This window comes from Spermophilus citellus (genome assembly GCF_964194105.1).
Source record: "Spermophilus citellus genome assembly, chromosome: 1".
NCBI lineage: Eukaryota > Metazoa > Chordata > Mammalia > Rodentia > Sciuridae > Spermophilus > Spermophilus citellus.
The window spans coordinates 760928-778100 of record NC_138182.1 but is presented as its reverse complement, the minus strand read 5'-3'; the positions used below and the strand labels follow the sequence as shown (position 1 = coordinate 778100).

General features: G+C 53.8%; 2 protein-coding genes across 3 annotated transcripts in view; one reads left to right on the top strand and one right to left on the bottom strand.

The window, feature by feature from the left end:
- Positions 1–4358, top strand: part of LAMP1 (lysosomal associated membrane protein 1) — a 17840-nt gene extending 13482 nt beyond the window's left edge. For both annotated transcript variants that reach the window (XM_081311100.1, XM_081311099.1), the window contains exons 5-9: positions 890–1086; positions 1638–1763; positions 2577–2643; positions 2715–2885; positions 3409–4358. In XM_081311100.1, the coding sequence (XP_081167226.1) occupies positions 890–1086; positions 1638–1763; positions 2577–2643; positions 2715–2885; positions 3409–3548 (701 nt within the window). In that variant the 3' untranslated portion in view covers positions 3549–4358. The remainder of the gene's footprint in view (positions 1–889; positions 1087–1637; positions 1764–2576; positions 2644–2714; positions 2886–3408) is intronic.
- Positions 4180–17173, bottom strand: part of GRTP1 (growth hormone regulated TBC protein 1) — a 25313-nt gene continuing 12319 nt past the window's right edge. The window contains exons 6-8 of the mRNA XM_081311767.1: positions 8488–8660; positions 8233–8418; positions 4180–5715 (exon numbers count right to left, since the gene is read on the bottom strand). Of these exons, the coding sequence (XP_081167893.1) occupies positions 5626–5715; positions 8233–8418; positions 8488–8660 (449 nt within the window). The 3' untranslated portion in view covers positions 4180–5625. The remainder of the gene's footprint in view (positions 5716–8232; positions 8419–8487; positions 8661–17173) is intronic.

The window sequence follows — 17173 nt, the reverse complement described above, 5'->3', positions numbered from 1 at the left end:
GAAATGCATGAACGTTGTTCTAAATTTCTTGGTTCTCCTCAGAAGTAAGGTGGTGAAGAAGTGCTGTTTGAGAGCATCGCCCATAGAAGGCCAACTTGACTCCTGCGCAGTGGTCAGCTCTCTTGCCTGGGTTCAGTCTGCCTTAGTGCTAGGTGTAAATTTTTGTTAGATCACATTCTAAGGGACAGGACCATGATGAGACTCCTCAGTGTGTCCCCTCCCTGCAGGCCCTTCCGTCCCCGCTGTCCTGTGGGCCTACCCGTGTCCCTCACCTGTCTGTCTCTGTGCCGTCCCCCTCTACCCTCTCTTTAAACAAGGGTGCTTGTCCCCACCCTGACAGCCCTGAGGTAGCTGGCTGGCCTGCTCACCTTGAGTCCCTACTTGGGGTCCTCAGGGACGCTGCCCTGTCCCAACTGGCAGGCACGGTCAGCACCTGTGCTTGTGCTGCTCCACTTGCTGAGCCTGGGAGGCCAGGACCTCTGCTGTCCTCTCAGTGCCTGGTAGGAGACCGCTTAGAGCGAATGAGCAACCAAAAGTCACATTTGTGGGGCACATGTCCAGAAAGAGGGCCTTGCACGTGTGTTCTCTGGTGACAGGCCACACGGTGGCATAGTGACCCCCTGCCTTGGCTCAAGTGAAGCAGCTAGTGCCTGGAGGATACTCTAGCATGCCCACCTGGTCTGCTCCCCTGAGCCCACTGTGTGATCTGCCTCTGTCCTATGCTTAAGAGAGTATGACCTCATGCTGTCCTCTGGGGGGGAGTCACCTCTGAGAAGAGACTAGGGGTCTACAGTGGGTTCTCAGCTCTGAGTTTGGCCTCAGGTGAACTAGCAGTCATTACCAGAGAGCTGGGCTTTTTGAACTTGCACCCCCTCCAACATCCCTGCAGAGTCACGCTGCAAGCAGGACGAGCCTGAGCCTTCCCCAACTGCCCTGCCACCTGCTCCACCCAGCCCCTCGCCTAGCCCTGTGCCTGCTGAGAGCCCCTCCGTGTCCAGGTACAACGTGAGTGGTGACAACGGGACCTGCCTGCTGGCCAGCATGGGGCTGCAGCTGAACGTCACTTACGCCCGGAGGGACAACACGGTAGGGAGAGTGCATGGAGAGGGTGTTGCCCCAAGTCAGGTTCACTGCAGAGCACTGTGCCCGCCACACTGTTGGCCTACAGTGCTTGTTGGACCCCTCAGAGAGAAAGTGTCAGTCCTGGGGGGTGCACTGTGTTTCCCCTGAACTGCTGACACTCATTTAGGTATCAGTTTTTATTATTCCCTGGGAGAAAGGGTGCTGGCTTGAGTTTTAAAGTGTGGCTGAGCCAGGTATGGTACAAACACCTGTTGTCTGCATTATCTGGGAGACTGAGACAGGATGGCTTGAGCCCAGGAATTAAAAGGCCAGCCTGGGCACACAGTGAGACCACGTTTCGAAAATCAGGTAAGAATTTTTAAGAAAAAAGTGTGCAGCTCTGAGGGAGTGGGGCTGGTGTAAGGCCACACCGCCCAGCATTCTGAGTGTGTTGGAAACAGTGGGAAACGTTGTAGGACCTGGACATTTGCTCAGCGTTCCCTGGGGTTTGGCTGATGTGAGGTGTTAGCCTGGGCCCAGGGCCTGAGGTCGTTACCTGTTTGCTTTTCTTTCAGACGGTGACTAGTGTGCTGAACATCAACCCAAACGAGACCTCAGCCAGCGGGAACTGCAGTTCCCTCCTAGTGACCCTGGAGCTGCAGAGCAAGAAGGGCATGGTCCTGGTCTTGTGGTTTGGGATGGTGAGGCTCTTTGCTCCTTCAGCATTAGGGCTGCTCACTGGGGTCTTCCTCCTGCTGCCTTTCTCATGCCCTTGCAACAGTGTCAGGCAGGACCACTGTTCTGGCCCACTAGCAGGGTTCTGTGTGTAAGCCCAGCGTCTGTGGTTCAGAGTCTAGAGTCACAGCTCTGCTTCCAGTACGCAGACTCTGCCACCCTGTGTGCGTCTTCCTGAGTTCCCCTCCCACTTTCTCATCAAGGCACACCATTGTTCATTTATTCTGCGGACATTTCAGAAAGACCTGTGTAGGCCTGAAAGCCAGGGTGCCTGCAGAGAAGAAAAGGTGACGTGGGACAGCTACAGCCTGCAGGGCACAGGTTGCTGACTAGGGGCCAGGCCACTCTTTCCTGGGGCCAGGTGCTGCCACCTGCCTCCTACAGTGGTGGTCCATGTCCTATGCCCTCTGCTTGGGAGGAGCCATGGTGTGCAGTCAGCCAGTGAAGTGGGAAGAGTGTTGGAACCACTCACAACCATCTGATGCTGTGCAAATGGACTGATTTGATAGTTGGGGCTCTTAAATTTTAACTGTACCCATTCAAAACAATTTTACTTTTTTACTTTTTTGTAAGATGGCTCCTGCAAACCCAATTTTATTAGAGAATCTGAATCTTTGAAATGGTCTGGAAGGAACTAAGCAAACTTTGTGTTCCTAGAGTCATGGTGCTCCTTCAGATGATAAGATATTCAGCTTTGTCCTAAAGCTAGGAATGTGGGAAGTCCAGTGGACGACCAGGGACCCGTGGGTTGACAGACTGTGCACTCTCTTCCCTATCAGAATGCAAGCTCTAGCCGGTTTTTCCTACAAGGGATCCAGTTGAATGCAACTTTTCCTGACGCCAAAGGTAAGACCCCACAATTCACCAGGCCCCAGCCACTGTGGCCCTGGGGACTCAGACTTTTGACTGCTTTGCAGAGCCCACCTTCAGAGCCACCAACACCTCACTGAGAGCCCTACAGGCCACCGTCGGGCACTCCTACAAGTGCAACACTGAGGAGCACATCCGTGTCACCCAGGCCTTCTCCCTCAACATCTTCAGAGTGTGGGTCCAGGCCTTCCAGGTGGAAGGCGACAGGTTTGGGTCTGGTAAGTTGTCCTGAGGGTGGCATTCGCCATAGTGGTGGCGGTAGAAGTGCATCAGTCCTCTCCCAGTCACACTGCCAGGAGTTGGGGACGGTGGCTTCATTTTCCCTCTCAAAGAAAACTCTGTTCTTCCAACAGAGAGATTCTAGAGAAATCCCTTCCCCTTGCTTTAGAAGGACCCAAGCTGCCTGACAGGTGGGGCAGAGGACTCCCTTAACAGAGGCAGTCTCATTTAGAAATGGAGGCTGTCCTCCTGTGAACACTTGAGTGTGAGGGGTCTGGAGCTGGGTGCAGCACAGGTGGCCAGCATGACCTGCTGGTTGGCACCAACCTGTGATCTTGGGGGGAAGCACCGCTGTGGTTTTCCAGCCGTATGGAGAGTGCCCCTCCCTGAAATGACTTATGTAGTGACAATTGTCTGGAGTTGAGACCTCTCACCTGGCCTCTTCTTGCCCCTCTGGCTGGAGAGGACCAGCAAGTGGAGGCAGATCCTTTGGTGAGTGGTGTGTGGCTGTCTGTCTTGCAGTGGAAGAGTGTCTGCTGGATGGGAACAACATGCTGATCCCCATAGCTGTGGGGGGCGCCCTGGCCGGGCTCGTCCTCATCGTCCTCATTGCCTACCTCATCGGCAGGAAGAGGAGTCACGCCGGCTACCAGACAATTTAGCAGACTGGCAGGTGTGCCGCAGACAGCAGAGGCAGGGGGTCTGTTCTCGTGTCCCCAAGCTTAGATTCGTGTGGAGCGGGGCACACTTTCTGGCAAACCGTTTTCAAATCTGCTTTATCAAATGTGAAGTTCATCCTGCAACATTTACTATGCACAAAAAGAGTAACTATTGAAATGACGGTGTTAATTTTGCTAACTGGGTTAAATATTTTGCTAACTGGTTAAACGTTAATATTTACCAAAGTCGAACTCTAAGGAGGCAAGATAGCTTTGCTCATGTGGCACGGCTCCACTTTGATTCGACTGTTAAGATTTGGTGTTGGTTTTTTCATTCTTTGCTCAGATTTAAGCCTTACAAAGGGAAGTCTCTGGTTTGAACACTTGGGCCTGGTGCAGGGTGGCTGATGGTGAGACTGGCATGCTTAGGAAATTAAACATAATGGAGCCAGGAAAGTGTTTCCGTGGAGGTACCCAGGGTGAACACCTGGATGCTCAGGCCAAGCTTTTCCAGGAGGGCTGGCCTGCGTGTGGCGAGGCAGTGTCCAGGCTGGGCGTGACCTCATTGTTCCCACGTGTTGCCGCCCGAGAGCTGGCACTTTTCTAAGTGTAGAAAGGGTGTTGTTTTTATTCACTTTTTGTACAGTGATTTTCCGTCTTCTGTCGGCATTCAGGGTGACTCTGTTTCTGCACTGCGTACAATGATAGATTCACCACTGACGTCTGCACTGCGGCTTGGGTGGGTTGCGCACTGAGGGTCAGCTCACACGCGACACGCTGCCTGTAATGATGCTAATAAAAAGTCTCTTTCTTCGTCTGGTCTGCACCTCGTGTCTGCCGAGCGCCACGCATGCCTCAGTGGTGGCTGCTGAGGGAGCATGCTGCTGGAGGTCTGTGGACGGGAGGCGGTGGGTACTGGTGGTGGCAGCAGCCCTGGATCGGGGCCTGTGTCCTTGGTTCAGGAGAGCTGTTAGGATAGTTAGCCTCTGGGGCAGTAACCTGAGGACACTGGGTCTCAAATGACAGCAGTATCCATGCTCTCTTGGGCTCTGCAGGCAAAGCCACCTGTGTCAAAACCACATGTGCCCTGGGCCCTAGCTGAGGCACAGGCTCTGCTGTGCTCATGCAACTGGGTGTCTGGCCCCTCTGTTCCGGGAGGTGCTGGTCTCACCAGTTTCCTGTTTGCTTAACAGAGGTATAAAAGGCCAAAGAATGTGAGAGTTGCTGCACCTGGAAAGGCAGGCCTGGGACTGCAGAGACACTCAGCTCTGAAGCCTGCCTTTCCCTATCCTCCATGCTGCAGCCAGCCCCTCCTCTGGTCTCCACGAGGTGCAGTGGGAGCTACCACTTGCTGAAAGAGGAGCTCAGGGCACAAAAGCTCGCCTTCTGTTTTCTGAAGCACAACTCTGGCACTGAGGATCCTGGGACCTTGGGGTTTGGCTTTAAGGATGGCCTGCAAGTGGCCCAGAGCCCAGGCTTCCTGACTGGTGTTCTTCCACAGGCCCGCACTACCAGGCACCCAAACTGCAGAAGCAGACATGGGGACGAGCCGAGGCCCCCACAAGCTGCTCCTCTAGCAGTGCATCTCGGTCAGGTGGGCCAGATGGAGTGGTGTTGCCCACCCCACAAGGAGCCCCTCTCAAGGTCAGAATGAGTCTAGACGGGACCAGGCTGGCATGCAGGCTCTCATGAAGGTCAGCCTGGCCTCCTGGAGGAGTCAGAGCGGTTCCAAGTGATGGTGTGGCCTTCCGGGGTGCTGCTGGGAGAGCCCTGCTTGTCAGTTGGCAACCCTAGGGGCCTCACAGTGAGCACAGCCTCACAGTGAGCACTCCCCCACAGGCAAGAACAGTAACTAGGCTGACCTCAGTGATAGCGCCAAAATGCTGACAAGCTGATACCACAAGCTCAGTGCCCACTCTTTTTATTAAATACAAATGATCTCACAGCCTGAGTGACGGGATCGGAGGTCTCTCCAGACCTACCGCTGCAGTGCAGTGACGTCAGACATTCACAGCGTGAGAATGGAACAGTAGGAATGGTCATGGGCCCACAGGCAGCGGGGCAGAGAAGAGGGAGCCTGTCAGCCCTGTGCCAGCAGTGCAGCACGGCGGCTCTCACGCAGCCTGGTGATGGTCGTCATGGACAAGCTCCCTGGCTCTGAGAATATTTTCTGGAAGAGAAACAATTTAAAAACAAATCAGCCAAAAAATATATTCCCACCTTATCTGGAACAGCACCAGGACAAAGCCTCCTGCCAGTGCTCACTAGAGCTACCTCACAGGGCAGAGCCTTCCCTGTAGGGCCAATTGGGGGGGGGGGCCAGGCCCACAATGACCACAGCCCCTGCCCTCCACCCCCAACACCTAGGCAGCCATGCTCACGGTGGGCCTGAGTAGTCAGCCTGGTAGACACTGCGGGGCCGGGCTGTCAGTTCACCTGGAAGCCAGGGGTCACCTGCATGCAACACTGGCCATCTTGGGCCACATAGACCCCTCTGATCCCTGTGCTCAGCAAGGGACACTGCACACCACAAAGACAAGGACTCAGGCTGTGAGGGGGAGCTGGGAGCCCAGTGGCCAGCAGCTAGCACACATGGAGGTGGAACTTGGGTGAGGGCCTGGCTCCATGTGCACAGCACTGTGGCTGTTGGGGGGCAAAGGGGTGTCCTCCCTGGTTCCACATACTCGAGGCAGGAACACTGAAAACTGCAACAACCCTGAGAACAGCCAAGACCACCAGCCCCTAGATGTCCCCATGTGCCCTGCCTGGGCAGCATGGAAGCCCTGTGAGTGCTTCCTGGTCCTGGGGCATTTGGGGCTGGGACTTGGTCATGCCCTGGATACAACTGAGACTTGAGGGCGCTTAAGGCCCCCACACTGTGTCCTGAGCAGGGGGCAGAGCTCTGCTGGCTACAGCATCTCAGGGTTTGCCCAGGCCCTTGCCAGGCTGGCCCTGTCTGCCCTGGGCATCCCTGACACCCTACATCCTCATGGCAGCCCCATTCCTACCCAGAAACTTCTGAGTGGGTCTTTCTAACTTGGCATCACAATCTGAAGTGATCCTGAGGTTGCCTGATGCCGTCTAACAAACCATTCATGGCCACAGCCTATTTTCACCAATGGGAAGAACGTTTGGACCCTAAAGCCCATAGAACCCACAGCGGAAATATTTGGTCGTGTAAAAAGAACCAAATTGTGTTTTCCAACGTGGATCATAAAACACTCATGGCAGCAGGAACAAAAGGCTGCTTCTGGAACAGGAGGGGCCGCTGGCCGCCTCCTAGGAGAACCATCCTGGGGCACTCAGTGGGTGAGGCCCCTGAGGTCCTTGAGGCTGCTGTCAGCCTGGAGGGAAGGCTTGGGGACCTCTCCAAGTCTCTGCCCCTGACTTGGGCCAAGCCCACGGACTGCACTGCGGCTTCCCCAGGGCCAGTGTTCTCAGTGCTCTGTGAAAGCAACCATAGCCCTGCGCTTGCTTGCGCTTCCCTTGGAACATGTCCTGGAGGAGCCCTGAGCCAGCAACAGCTTCCAAGGGCCAACACTGCCCCTCCAAAGGCACCAGTTCCTAGTGACCAGAGCTAGCCACGGTGGTGTTAACTCTAGGTTAGAGGTTCACATGAGTTGCTGCTCCTCACAGCGCTCAGTCTCCTCTTTGGTCCTGTGCATGGAGGGTGTGTCTGGTCCCAGCAGAACCACTTGCACAAGGCGGTGGCCACACTCAGCCACACAGCAGAGAAGGAAGGTGCAGCCTCTGCCAGAGCCTCTCGGGGCAGGAGTTCACCTGCCATAGGCTGTGCCCACATCAAAGGGCTCGACCTGCAGCCAGGCCGCTCACTGGCACCACCCGCCACAAGGGAGCAGGAAGAGCCAGTGGAGACTTTGGCCACATGTGCCTGCTCTTTCTGAAAGAATGCAGTCCCACAGCCAGCTTGCAGGGCTCCCAAAACTGCCTCCAGCTCTCTTGGTACCTAACCAAGGCTAGGTGGGATGGACCCCAAGGTGACTCCCAGACTTCCTTTGAATCTGTATCTCAAGATAAATAGTTACAATGTTACAACAGGCCCCTTAAGCTCTGCATTGTCTGGTCCTGACAGGGTCATGCCCACTGAGAGGCTCTGCTCACAGCCTTGCCCAGTCCCCACAACCCCCGCCCCCAGAACGCTTGTCCGTGCAGACCCCACTTGAGTTTGTCTGCAGTCAGGCTTGGGACTCAGCAGGGAGCCGCCCTTCCAGGCACCACACACAGGGGCAGCCCATCTGGCCAAGGGTGAAGTCAAAAGCATGAAGGTTGAAAAGAAATGGCCTGCTGCAGGCAGGATGGTCAGGAGAGCCCTGAACCAGGCTCTGGACAAGAGTGAGAGGACACAGTAAGGCCAAGCCTGGATAACATGGTGCCACTCTCCCAGGCCCCAGGACACCAAAGCACTGGTAAGCGGGTCTATGTTCTTGTGCCCACCCTTCTGACCCAGGGAACCCTGATCCGACCCTCTACGTGGTCAGAGGCAGCCTGGGACATGGATGGGTAAGAGGGGAATCATGCCCCCACCTCGGCAGGCCACAGGAGAGAAGGGATGGCTACAGCGGGAAGAGGGCATAGTCCTTCCGGGGAGAGGGGCCCAGTAGAAGCCCAGGTCTGGCACCCAGGCAGGCAGGGGGGGCCCCCATGGGTCATCACCTACAAAACTCACCTGCATGAATGTGTGGCACTCGGTCACAAAGCTCCCTCTGGTGATCTGCTTGAACCTGTCGCAGATGTCTGGAACGCTTGTGGCTTCCAGGATGAATGTCTGGTGTTGCTTGATCAAAGTCAGGGCCACCCGGAAGAGGATCTTGGAGCCCTCGTTGAATAAGCAGTCCCAGATGCGCAGCACTGTCTGTAGAAACATAGACCCACGTCACTCAGGCAGCAGCCCACATGCTCCGGGGCCCATGGAGGTGCTCACCTCCACCGGCAGGATGTCCACAAACAGGCAGATGAACCATCGGGACACCACCAGGGTCCACAGCACGCCATGTCCCTCCATCAGGGCTGCCACCGCTGGCATCTTCAGCCTCACCAGTTCTGCAAGGACCTCCTGGTCAGTCTTCAGGCCCAGCATTGCAGGGCTGTAGTAATCTGCCAGAGGGGGAGGGAAACCAAGAGACTCAGGCACACTTGGCAAGCCACTGGTGCCCTGAAGGCCTCGCTTGCCTCTGAGCTGGGAGTGGAGACAGGGCTCTCCCAGGAAGAAGGACCATAGTCCAGGAGCACCTGTGAGCAACTCCCAAAGCAAGGCCCCCAGGACAGCCATGGGGCACCAGGGGTCTGGGCCAGATGCCACCCACTCAGGTCCCATTGGGCATTAGTTAAAATCTTCAGGCAGGAAGAGACTGAAAAAGATGTTTGCACACCCAGGTGTTCACATCTGTGCTGTTCACAACTGCTAAGAGGTGTGCATCAATAGACACACGGACAGATGTCCATATGATGAAACATTGGATATCCAGACTTAAAATGAGAGGGATTCTGACACAGGCCACAACAGGTCACGGTTCTTGAGGACACCGTGCTCAGTGAAATGAGCCTGTTCAAGAAAGACACTCATGGGCTGGGGATGTGGCTCAAGCGGTAGGGCGCTCGTCTGGCATGCGTGCAGCCTGGGTTCGATCCTCAGCACCGCATACAAAGATGTTGTGTCCGCCAAAAAACTAAAGAATAAATATTTTAAAAAAATATTAAAAAAAAGAAAGACACACACTATGTGACCCCTCTTTTTTTTAAAAAAAATATTTTTTAGTTGTTGATGGACCTTTATTTTATTTATATGTGGTGCTGAGAATCAAACCCAGGGCCTCACAGGTGCTAGGCAAGCTCTCTACCACTCAGCCACAACCCCAGCCCTATGACCCCTCTTCTAAGAGGTCCCTAAGTCCTCACTCAGAGACAGATGATCGGATGGAAGGGAGAGGAGTCAGCACTTAATGCAGACAGAAGGTGACAGGCACAGCAATGGGGGCAGAAGGTGAGACTGCAGCCCCTGCTACTTGCAAAATATTCAAAGTCAATTTGGTAGGAAAAAAAGGTTTTCTTCAAAGCTGGCTTTGAAGGAAGACAGAAGAAACTTAATGGGTTCAAAAGTCCCGTCTTCAAAACACCTGGAAGTGAGCAGGACTTTAAAGGAGACCAGGTGGAGAGGCGAGACCATGGACAGAAACGTGCAGTCCACAGGCCTGTGCCAAACAGGCCAGGGCCGGGCATCTCCACACCCGGCTGCTTTAGAGCCGGTCAGGGTGGGGGCTGCAGCCCTTGGACTTCTGTCTCTTAGCAGGAGCAAGTTCTCTTTAATCCAAGGGGCCCCCAAATTCAGTGTGTCACTAATGCTCCTAAGGCGGACACAGAAATGGTTCACCTCATGCTGTCTGTGTTTTACCCCAACAAAATAGAATTCACACTCAAACACTTCTAAATAGCATTCTATCTTCCTTTGAATGGACATTTGTCTTACCACAGAATTTCTGGGTTTCCTACTCGATTTTTTTTTTAAATATTTATTCTTTAGTTTTTAGGTGGACACAATACCTTTATTTTACTTTTTTTTTTAAAGAAACCATTGTTTTTTGTTTTTTTTTTAAGAGAGAGAGAATTTTAATATATTTTTTTTTTTAGTTTTCGGTGGACACAACATCTTTGTTGGTATGTGGTGCTGAGGATCGACCGGGCCGCATGCATGCCAGGCGAGTGCCCTACCGCTTGAGCCACATCCCCAGCCCCTTTATTTTACATTTATGTAGAGCTGAGGATTTGAACCCAGTGCCTCGTGCATGCTAGGCGAGCGCTCCACCGCTGAGCCACAACCCCAGCCCCTCCTACTTGATTTTTAAAGTTAATGTGACATACTGTAGTAAGTTTTAATGCTCAATTTGTGATATAGAATAGGGTCGGGATATGGCTCAGTGCTCAGTGCCCCTGAGCTCAATCCCCAGTACTCCCCCTGAAAAAAAAGAACACAGTAGGCTATCCTCATACTGTCACAGCAGAAGCCGCAGCAGACGCTGCATGCCCAGCAGGCCTTCTGGCCACCTGCCACGTGGCTGCTTAACCAGGTAGGAGGTGCGGCTGGGCGGACTTGGTGTCTTGGTTGAAACAGTCATTACAGACGCCGGCACATGACTGATTCTCAGAGTAAGCAAACAACAAGGATGTTTGAAATGAAAGTACCTGAAGATTTTAAGAAATGCCAGGGATTTCTGAACCCCCTTCCTATCGTGATATTGCATGTATCTCTTCAAAGCGTGAGCTGTTTACTGTCTTTGCCTTTGTGACCTAGAGCATGCTATTTAGCTAGAAGAGAGGCACAGCAACCCCACATCCGTCATCAGACCCTGCAAGGAGCTGAGCTGAGCTGAGCAGAGCAACAAGCAAGAGGCGATTTACAAGGTGCAGTGCGACCTTGGTCCCAGGACAGAGAGGCTTAGAACAACTTCCATAAATAGAGGCGCTAAACTCATACCCTGACCTCATGGGGCTGAGGGGCTGTGGCGGTCTCCAAGGGCAGGATTAAAGTAAGTTCATGGTGCCTTCCCTTCCCTGAGTGTGGAAGGTGCTGGCAGGGCTGCACTGCTGGTGTTCCATGAGGGTCTGAGGCCAGCAGGCACAGCTGGGCCAGGGCCAGGTACTAGTGCCCTGGAGCCCCAAGGCTGAGGTCACACCTGAGAGGGGCCACAAAGACAGCAGCACAGCATCTCCAGTGCCTGTGACCCGTCCTCCGTTGCTGGACTCTCTTCTGGCCAGCGTTCCATGAGAAGCACGATGAGAGCTGGCATCACACTCCCACATGGGGCTCCAGCTGTGCTCTCAGTTAGATGAGGATGAAAGGTGGGTCAAACCTCCCCATCCACAGGGCCACAGCAGGCTCCTGCTGAAGGTGGGAGGGGGAGAGGCGGCGGGCCTCTGTGCTAAGCCACCTGTGGCTGAGCTCGACCCCAAGGAACCCCAAAGGAAAACGACAGAACCATTAAGACCTGATGCCACCTGGGGCTGCTAACCACCCAATGGGCATAAAACTGGGGCCACAGAAACAGGCCACGCAAGTCACCCCAACTCCAGAGCAGTCCACACTGGCACCCAGTTGCACCCACCAGATGGACGTTGGGCACAGGCAGTGTTGGGCACCTGATGGTCATGGAGGTGTCATGGAGGGTGGCCCAGGTACAGCTGTGACACGCTTGGGGCATAGGAAGCATGTGGCCTCTTCCCAGGGGGGGTGCCTTGCCCTTCCATCAGTGCATCGATGTCCTCCAGAACTGATGCCCAGGGCTGCACCCCCACTCACCCTCACCTGATACCCAGTGTGCACAGCCACATCCCAATTCACAGACGCTCCAGGACCCAGGGCCGAGTCTAGGGGGTCTCAGCCCCCCACCCCCACCCCTCAGGAGCAGGACCCAGGAGCCTTCCTCCCCCCAAAACTGTGCTGCTTCCCAGGGATGGAGGAGGAAGGGAATGAAACGGAGCCCTGAAGACATTTGCTGGGGCGAGGGTCTTCTACATGGCACACTCCTGACCCTAAGTGTCACCGTTAGGGTCTCTGGCCCAAGCATGCAAAACACGGCCCACAAGGACACCACACTGCATGGCCCAAGACAAAGGGAAGGCGGGCACAATGTGTCCACCCAGGGCACAACAGGGCCACAGGACCAGCAGCTGCCCTTCCACATTCAGGGACCTCTCCCCCGAGGAGGACCACCCTCAGCCACACTGTCAATAGCAACAGCCATGGTTCCCAGTCTCTGCCACTTCATCACCCTGCTCCATGGCCTCATGGCCTCAAGAAGGGCGAGCATAGAGGGAGGCCTCCTTCACCCAGCCTTTATCACCGTATACAGTTACAGTCACCTTGCCATGGGTCACTGCTAATCCCTCCTCTGCCCGACTTACACACTTCATCACAGGTCTGTGTGTAAGGTGAAACAGCAGGCTCAGTACTACCAATGGTTCCAGGCATAGGGGAGGGGTCTTGGGGTCTGTCCACAAGATGAGGAGACATTGCATTTTTTTTTTGTTTTGTTTTTAGGTTTACTTAGTTTTTGTGTAGTAGTAGTTTGAACCCTATGGCACTCTACCACTGAGCAGCATTCCCAGCCCTTTTTAAATATTTTTTTTTTTTTATTTTGAGATGGGGTCCAAGTTGTTGAGGCTGGCCTCAAACTTGCCATCCTCCTGCCTTCAAAAAGAACTCAGTTGGGCACAGTGGTGCAAACCTGTAACTCAGCATCTCTGGAGGCTGAAGAAGGAGGATTCCAAGTTCAAGGCCAGCCTTAGCAGCTAAGTAAGGCCCTAAGAAACTCAGCAAGAATGTCAAAATTTTTTAAATAAGCTGGGTGCAGTGGCGCACACCTGTAATCCCAGCGACTCAGGAGGTTGAGACAGGAGGATAGCAAGCTCAAAGCCAGCCTCAGCAACAGTGAGGCACTGAGCAACTCAGTGAGACCCTGTCTCTAAATAAAATACAAAAGGGCTGGGGGGCTGGGGAATCTAGCTCAGTTGGTAGAGTTCTTGCCTCACACGCACAAGGCCATGGGTTCAATCCCCAGCACCATAAAGAAAGGGGGAGGGGGTTGCTAAGGATGTGGCTCAGTGGTTGAGTGACCCTGAGTTCAATCCCCAGTACCAAAAAATAAAAAATAACAAAGGGCCAGGGATGAGGTTTAGTGTTTCGTGCCCCTATGTTCAACCCTTGGTACTGAAACATTAAAAAAAAAAATCAAATATGTAAGTAGCTCACTAGATAGCAATAAAAATAGAGATTTTTAAAGAGATCCAACCAGTCATGATGGCACACACCTGCAGTCCCAACACAACATAATAAGACCCTGTCTCTTATGAAAATGAGTAAACATAAAACATTTTTATTCTCTGTATTTTTTGCCAAGTCCTAATCCTATTATCATAGAAATGAAAGATTGATATTTTTTTAGAGCACAATACTGTAGAATTTAACTAAGGAAAAAAAAAAACATGTAATATTCCCTCCTCTGCCTGGCAGGGAGATCAAGTCCCAGACCCTCCTTTGGGAGGTGAGGCACCCGGGCATGCTGGGCTCCACTAGAAGGTCCTGGCTGGCCACCGTGCTGGGTCCTCTGCTCTGCCAGAGACAGCATGCTGGGAGAAGAGGTCGGAGTGGAGTCTGTGCTACCTGACTGTTCCGTGGTGGAGCTGGGCTTGTCTGTAGTTGGATGCCCACACGGAGGCCCAACTCATACACAGCAAGGGCAGCACTCCCCCAGGAAGCACCAGGCTCGGGATGGGCAGTCATGGGGGAAGCCCACCAGAAGAGTGTGGAGTCCTGCTCAGCCCTGGCTGAGACCATCAGGGCACCACCAGCCCACACCAAGCCTCCTCTGCTCCTGGGACTGGAGCTGTGGCCTTGCAGAGCGTGCCTTAGTGCTCATCTTGGCCCTCCTGCTGGCCAGAGCTGAGGTATGCCATCAAGGACCTGTTCCCCTGCATTCAGTCTTTCAGGACATGCAGGCGTCAGCTCATCACAGCATTCCAATGCCCTCTCAGCAGTGCCACAGATCCACAGAGGGCTCCTCTGGAAGACAAGGAGTCTTCTTGCTGCAGGGAAGCCACAATCTGCTCTGTGCAGTGGCCTCCTGGAGACGGGGCGAGGCACCAAGGGCTCCAACGGGCTGGTGCCACACGGTTTCCTGCTGATCTGAGCAACTGGGATGAGAGGGGCTCTAGCCCAAAACCTGGGCTGAGACAGTCGGGGGCAGCCAAGGACTGGCCACAGTACAGGAGTCTCTGGTAGGGGTGTGCAGGTTACTCATTCTGTTCTCCAGGGTCCTCCTCTTGAATTGCACTGACTGACACCTGTTCTCAGGGATGCAGATGACTACTACCAGGTTTCAGTGGCTCCACAGCTGGGGACATTGCTTGGCACTGGCCTGCTGAAGGCCGCACCACCTCTGCCTAAGTCCGTGGGCCATCCAGGTGCCTGTCTGTGAACCAACTGTTGGCCATTTCCTTCCTCTGATGCTGTCCTCTCCCAGATCTTTAGGAATTCTTAAGACAATCCAGATCCACAGCCCTTGGTTCATTGCATGGACCAGATGTCTTCTCCAAACCAGCAGCCACTTGCTTCTGTCATCTGTCTCCAAGACTGGCTTATTTTCATGTGACTGAGATTCTCAGTGTCTTCTATGCTTTTGAGTTGCCTTCCAGAATTTCATCTCACTGCAGCCTCACAAACCGCTCTTCTTCTCTGAGCTTCAGAGCTCTGACTTTTTAACTGTGAAATTCTGAACCATCTGGAATCGAATAAGGACCTAATTTTGCTTTCTTCCATGTAGACAGTCAACTGTCACAGAATAGTGTTTTAAACAGTTATTTCTCCATTAATTGATGTGCCTTATACAAGACATTCCAACGGATGGCAGATGCAGCCACAGACCAGTTGGCTTGGGCTTCTCAGTTCTGTTCCACACACGTCTTTACCCGTAGACAAACTAACTCCACATACCTTGAGCATCAATCAACCGCCAGTTTCCTTCTTTAAACTTTTCTTGGCCTGTCTTGCCCTGGACTCTTTGAAATGATCAAGTCATCCTGGCATTCCTGGGATAAAATGACTTTCGACAACAACAAAAAGAAAGAACTCACTTCACAACCATTTCTAGATTCCCGTTGCTCAATCCCTGGGAGTGTTGCCAGGGACGTGCCCCTGTGCCTCAGGGAGGTGAGTCCACACGCAGGACGTCACACTATTCTGGCTTCCTAACATGAGCTGACCAGCAGCTCTTCATTTTCCATTTTCTGCAAGATTTTATTCTAAAGAGTTCTGTGGTGCCAGGAATCACACCCAGGGCCTTGTGTGCGCCAGGCAAGGATACTCAACAGCCAAGATCCACCCCAGACCAATTTTTTTGAGATGGGATCTTGCTATATCATCTAGGCTGGACTCCAACACCTGGGCTCCAACGAGCCTCCTGCCTTAGCCTCCCGAGTAACTGGGACCACAGATACATGCTACTGTGCCCGGCTAAGCTTTATTTTAAAATAAAAATTAAATAAAACAGGAATTATTTGTTTCTTCAAGGTTTGACAGTAGAGAAAACTCAGCATGTCCGTCAAGTCAGCTTTGTCAGACTGCTTTTCTCAACACCTCTGAAGGAGACAAATGGGGGTATTCATGGAAGATCGTCACTGTCATCCTATCATCGGTACTAGATTTTCTAACCTTCCAAATGAAAATGTATGTGTGTATCCCTCATATAATCAAAAAAGAGATGATGAAAAGCAGCACCCAGGCCGCCCGGGACCAAGACTTGGGAGGTGCAGTGTCCCTGCCTCCGCTACCGGAGCACTCCACAGTGGCAGGACCACCCTCCTCTCACTGGCTGACGTTTCATCCGAGTTCCGAGTCTGAATCGAGACCTGTTCCATGGCAGTTTGGTTCAACTGAACCCACGCAGGCAGCAACGTGGGGATGAAGCTCTGCTCGACACTGCTGCCCACTGAGGGGAGCCGGAGCCTGGCCCTTCTCCCCTCTGACCTACATGTTCTCCTGTTCAGGACGTGCAGGCGTCAGCTCATCCCAGAGCCTGCCCTCTCAGCAGTGCCACAGATCCACAGAGGGCTCCTCTGGGAGACAAGGAGTCTTCTTGCTGCAGGGAAGCCACAATCTGCTCTGTGCAGTGGCCTCCTGGAGACGGGGCGAGGCACCAAGGGCTCCAACGGGCTGGTGCCACACGGTTTCCTGCTGATCTGAGCAACTGGGATGAGAGGGTGTGCTGCTGCTGTCCAGAACCTGCCCGAGGACAGGACTGGTGCTTCCCAGACCCCGGAACAGGGCCTGGACCATGCCAGGCCCGTTGGGAAGGACAGAGCTGACCTGGTGCACACCAGCCTCACCCTCGAGGGCCGGAGGCACCTGCTGCAGTTCCCTCTCCTCTGTTCTGGCCCTGGCTGCTGGGAGGGAGGCATCCCCTCTCAGCCTGCCTTCTCCTCACCACGGTGTGCTCAGGCGCCCTTCCAGGGGGCACACAGGCTGAGGTCCAGGTGCTACTGCCTCACCTGGCACACGAGCCTGCGAGCAGGCCCGCACTCACACTCCCCAAGCCTGCAGACCCTCTGTGAAAGGGGTGCTGTGGCCGTCTGGCTATCTGGTGGCACAAATGACCTGGGCTGGAGTGAGAACACATGTGTGGAGCATCCGTATCTCATGCCCTTCCCGGGGACAGGCACAGAGTGCTCTTCCCAGCACCTGCGTCAGACTGGGGTGGGACAGGAAGTCAGCTGTCCCACGTCCCCTTCCATGGGGACAGCTCTGGCTCTTCCTCTCTACCCAAAGTGACCTCACACTATACAGTCTGCACTATGCTTTGTTAAAGCTGGTAGCTGTTCTTACTTGTCAGGAAGTTAAAAAGCATACAGATTTAAAAAGCATACAGTAGTAATAAGAGATGGCTATTGTGCTGATGAGAACTCACAAACCTCATCACCAATACACGGGCAGCCAGGCCAGCCCCTGGCAGGCTGCGTGATCCTCAGACTCCACAAGTCCCCCACTCCCTAGGGAAGGGCCAACAGAGGAAGAGCAGAGCGGAACGCATGGTCAAAGCCAAACCCATGCTCCGCAGCAGACC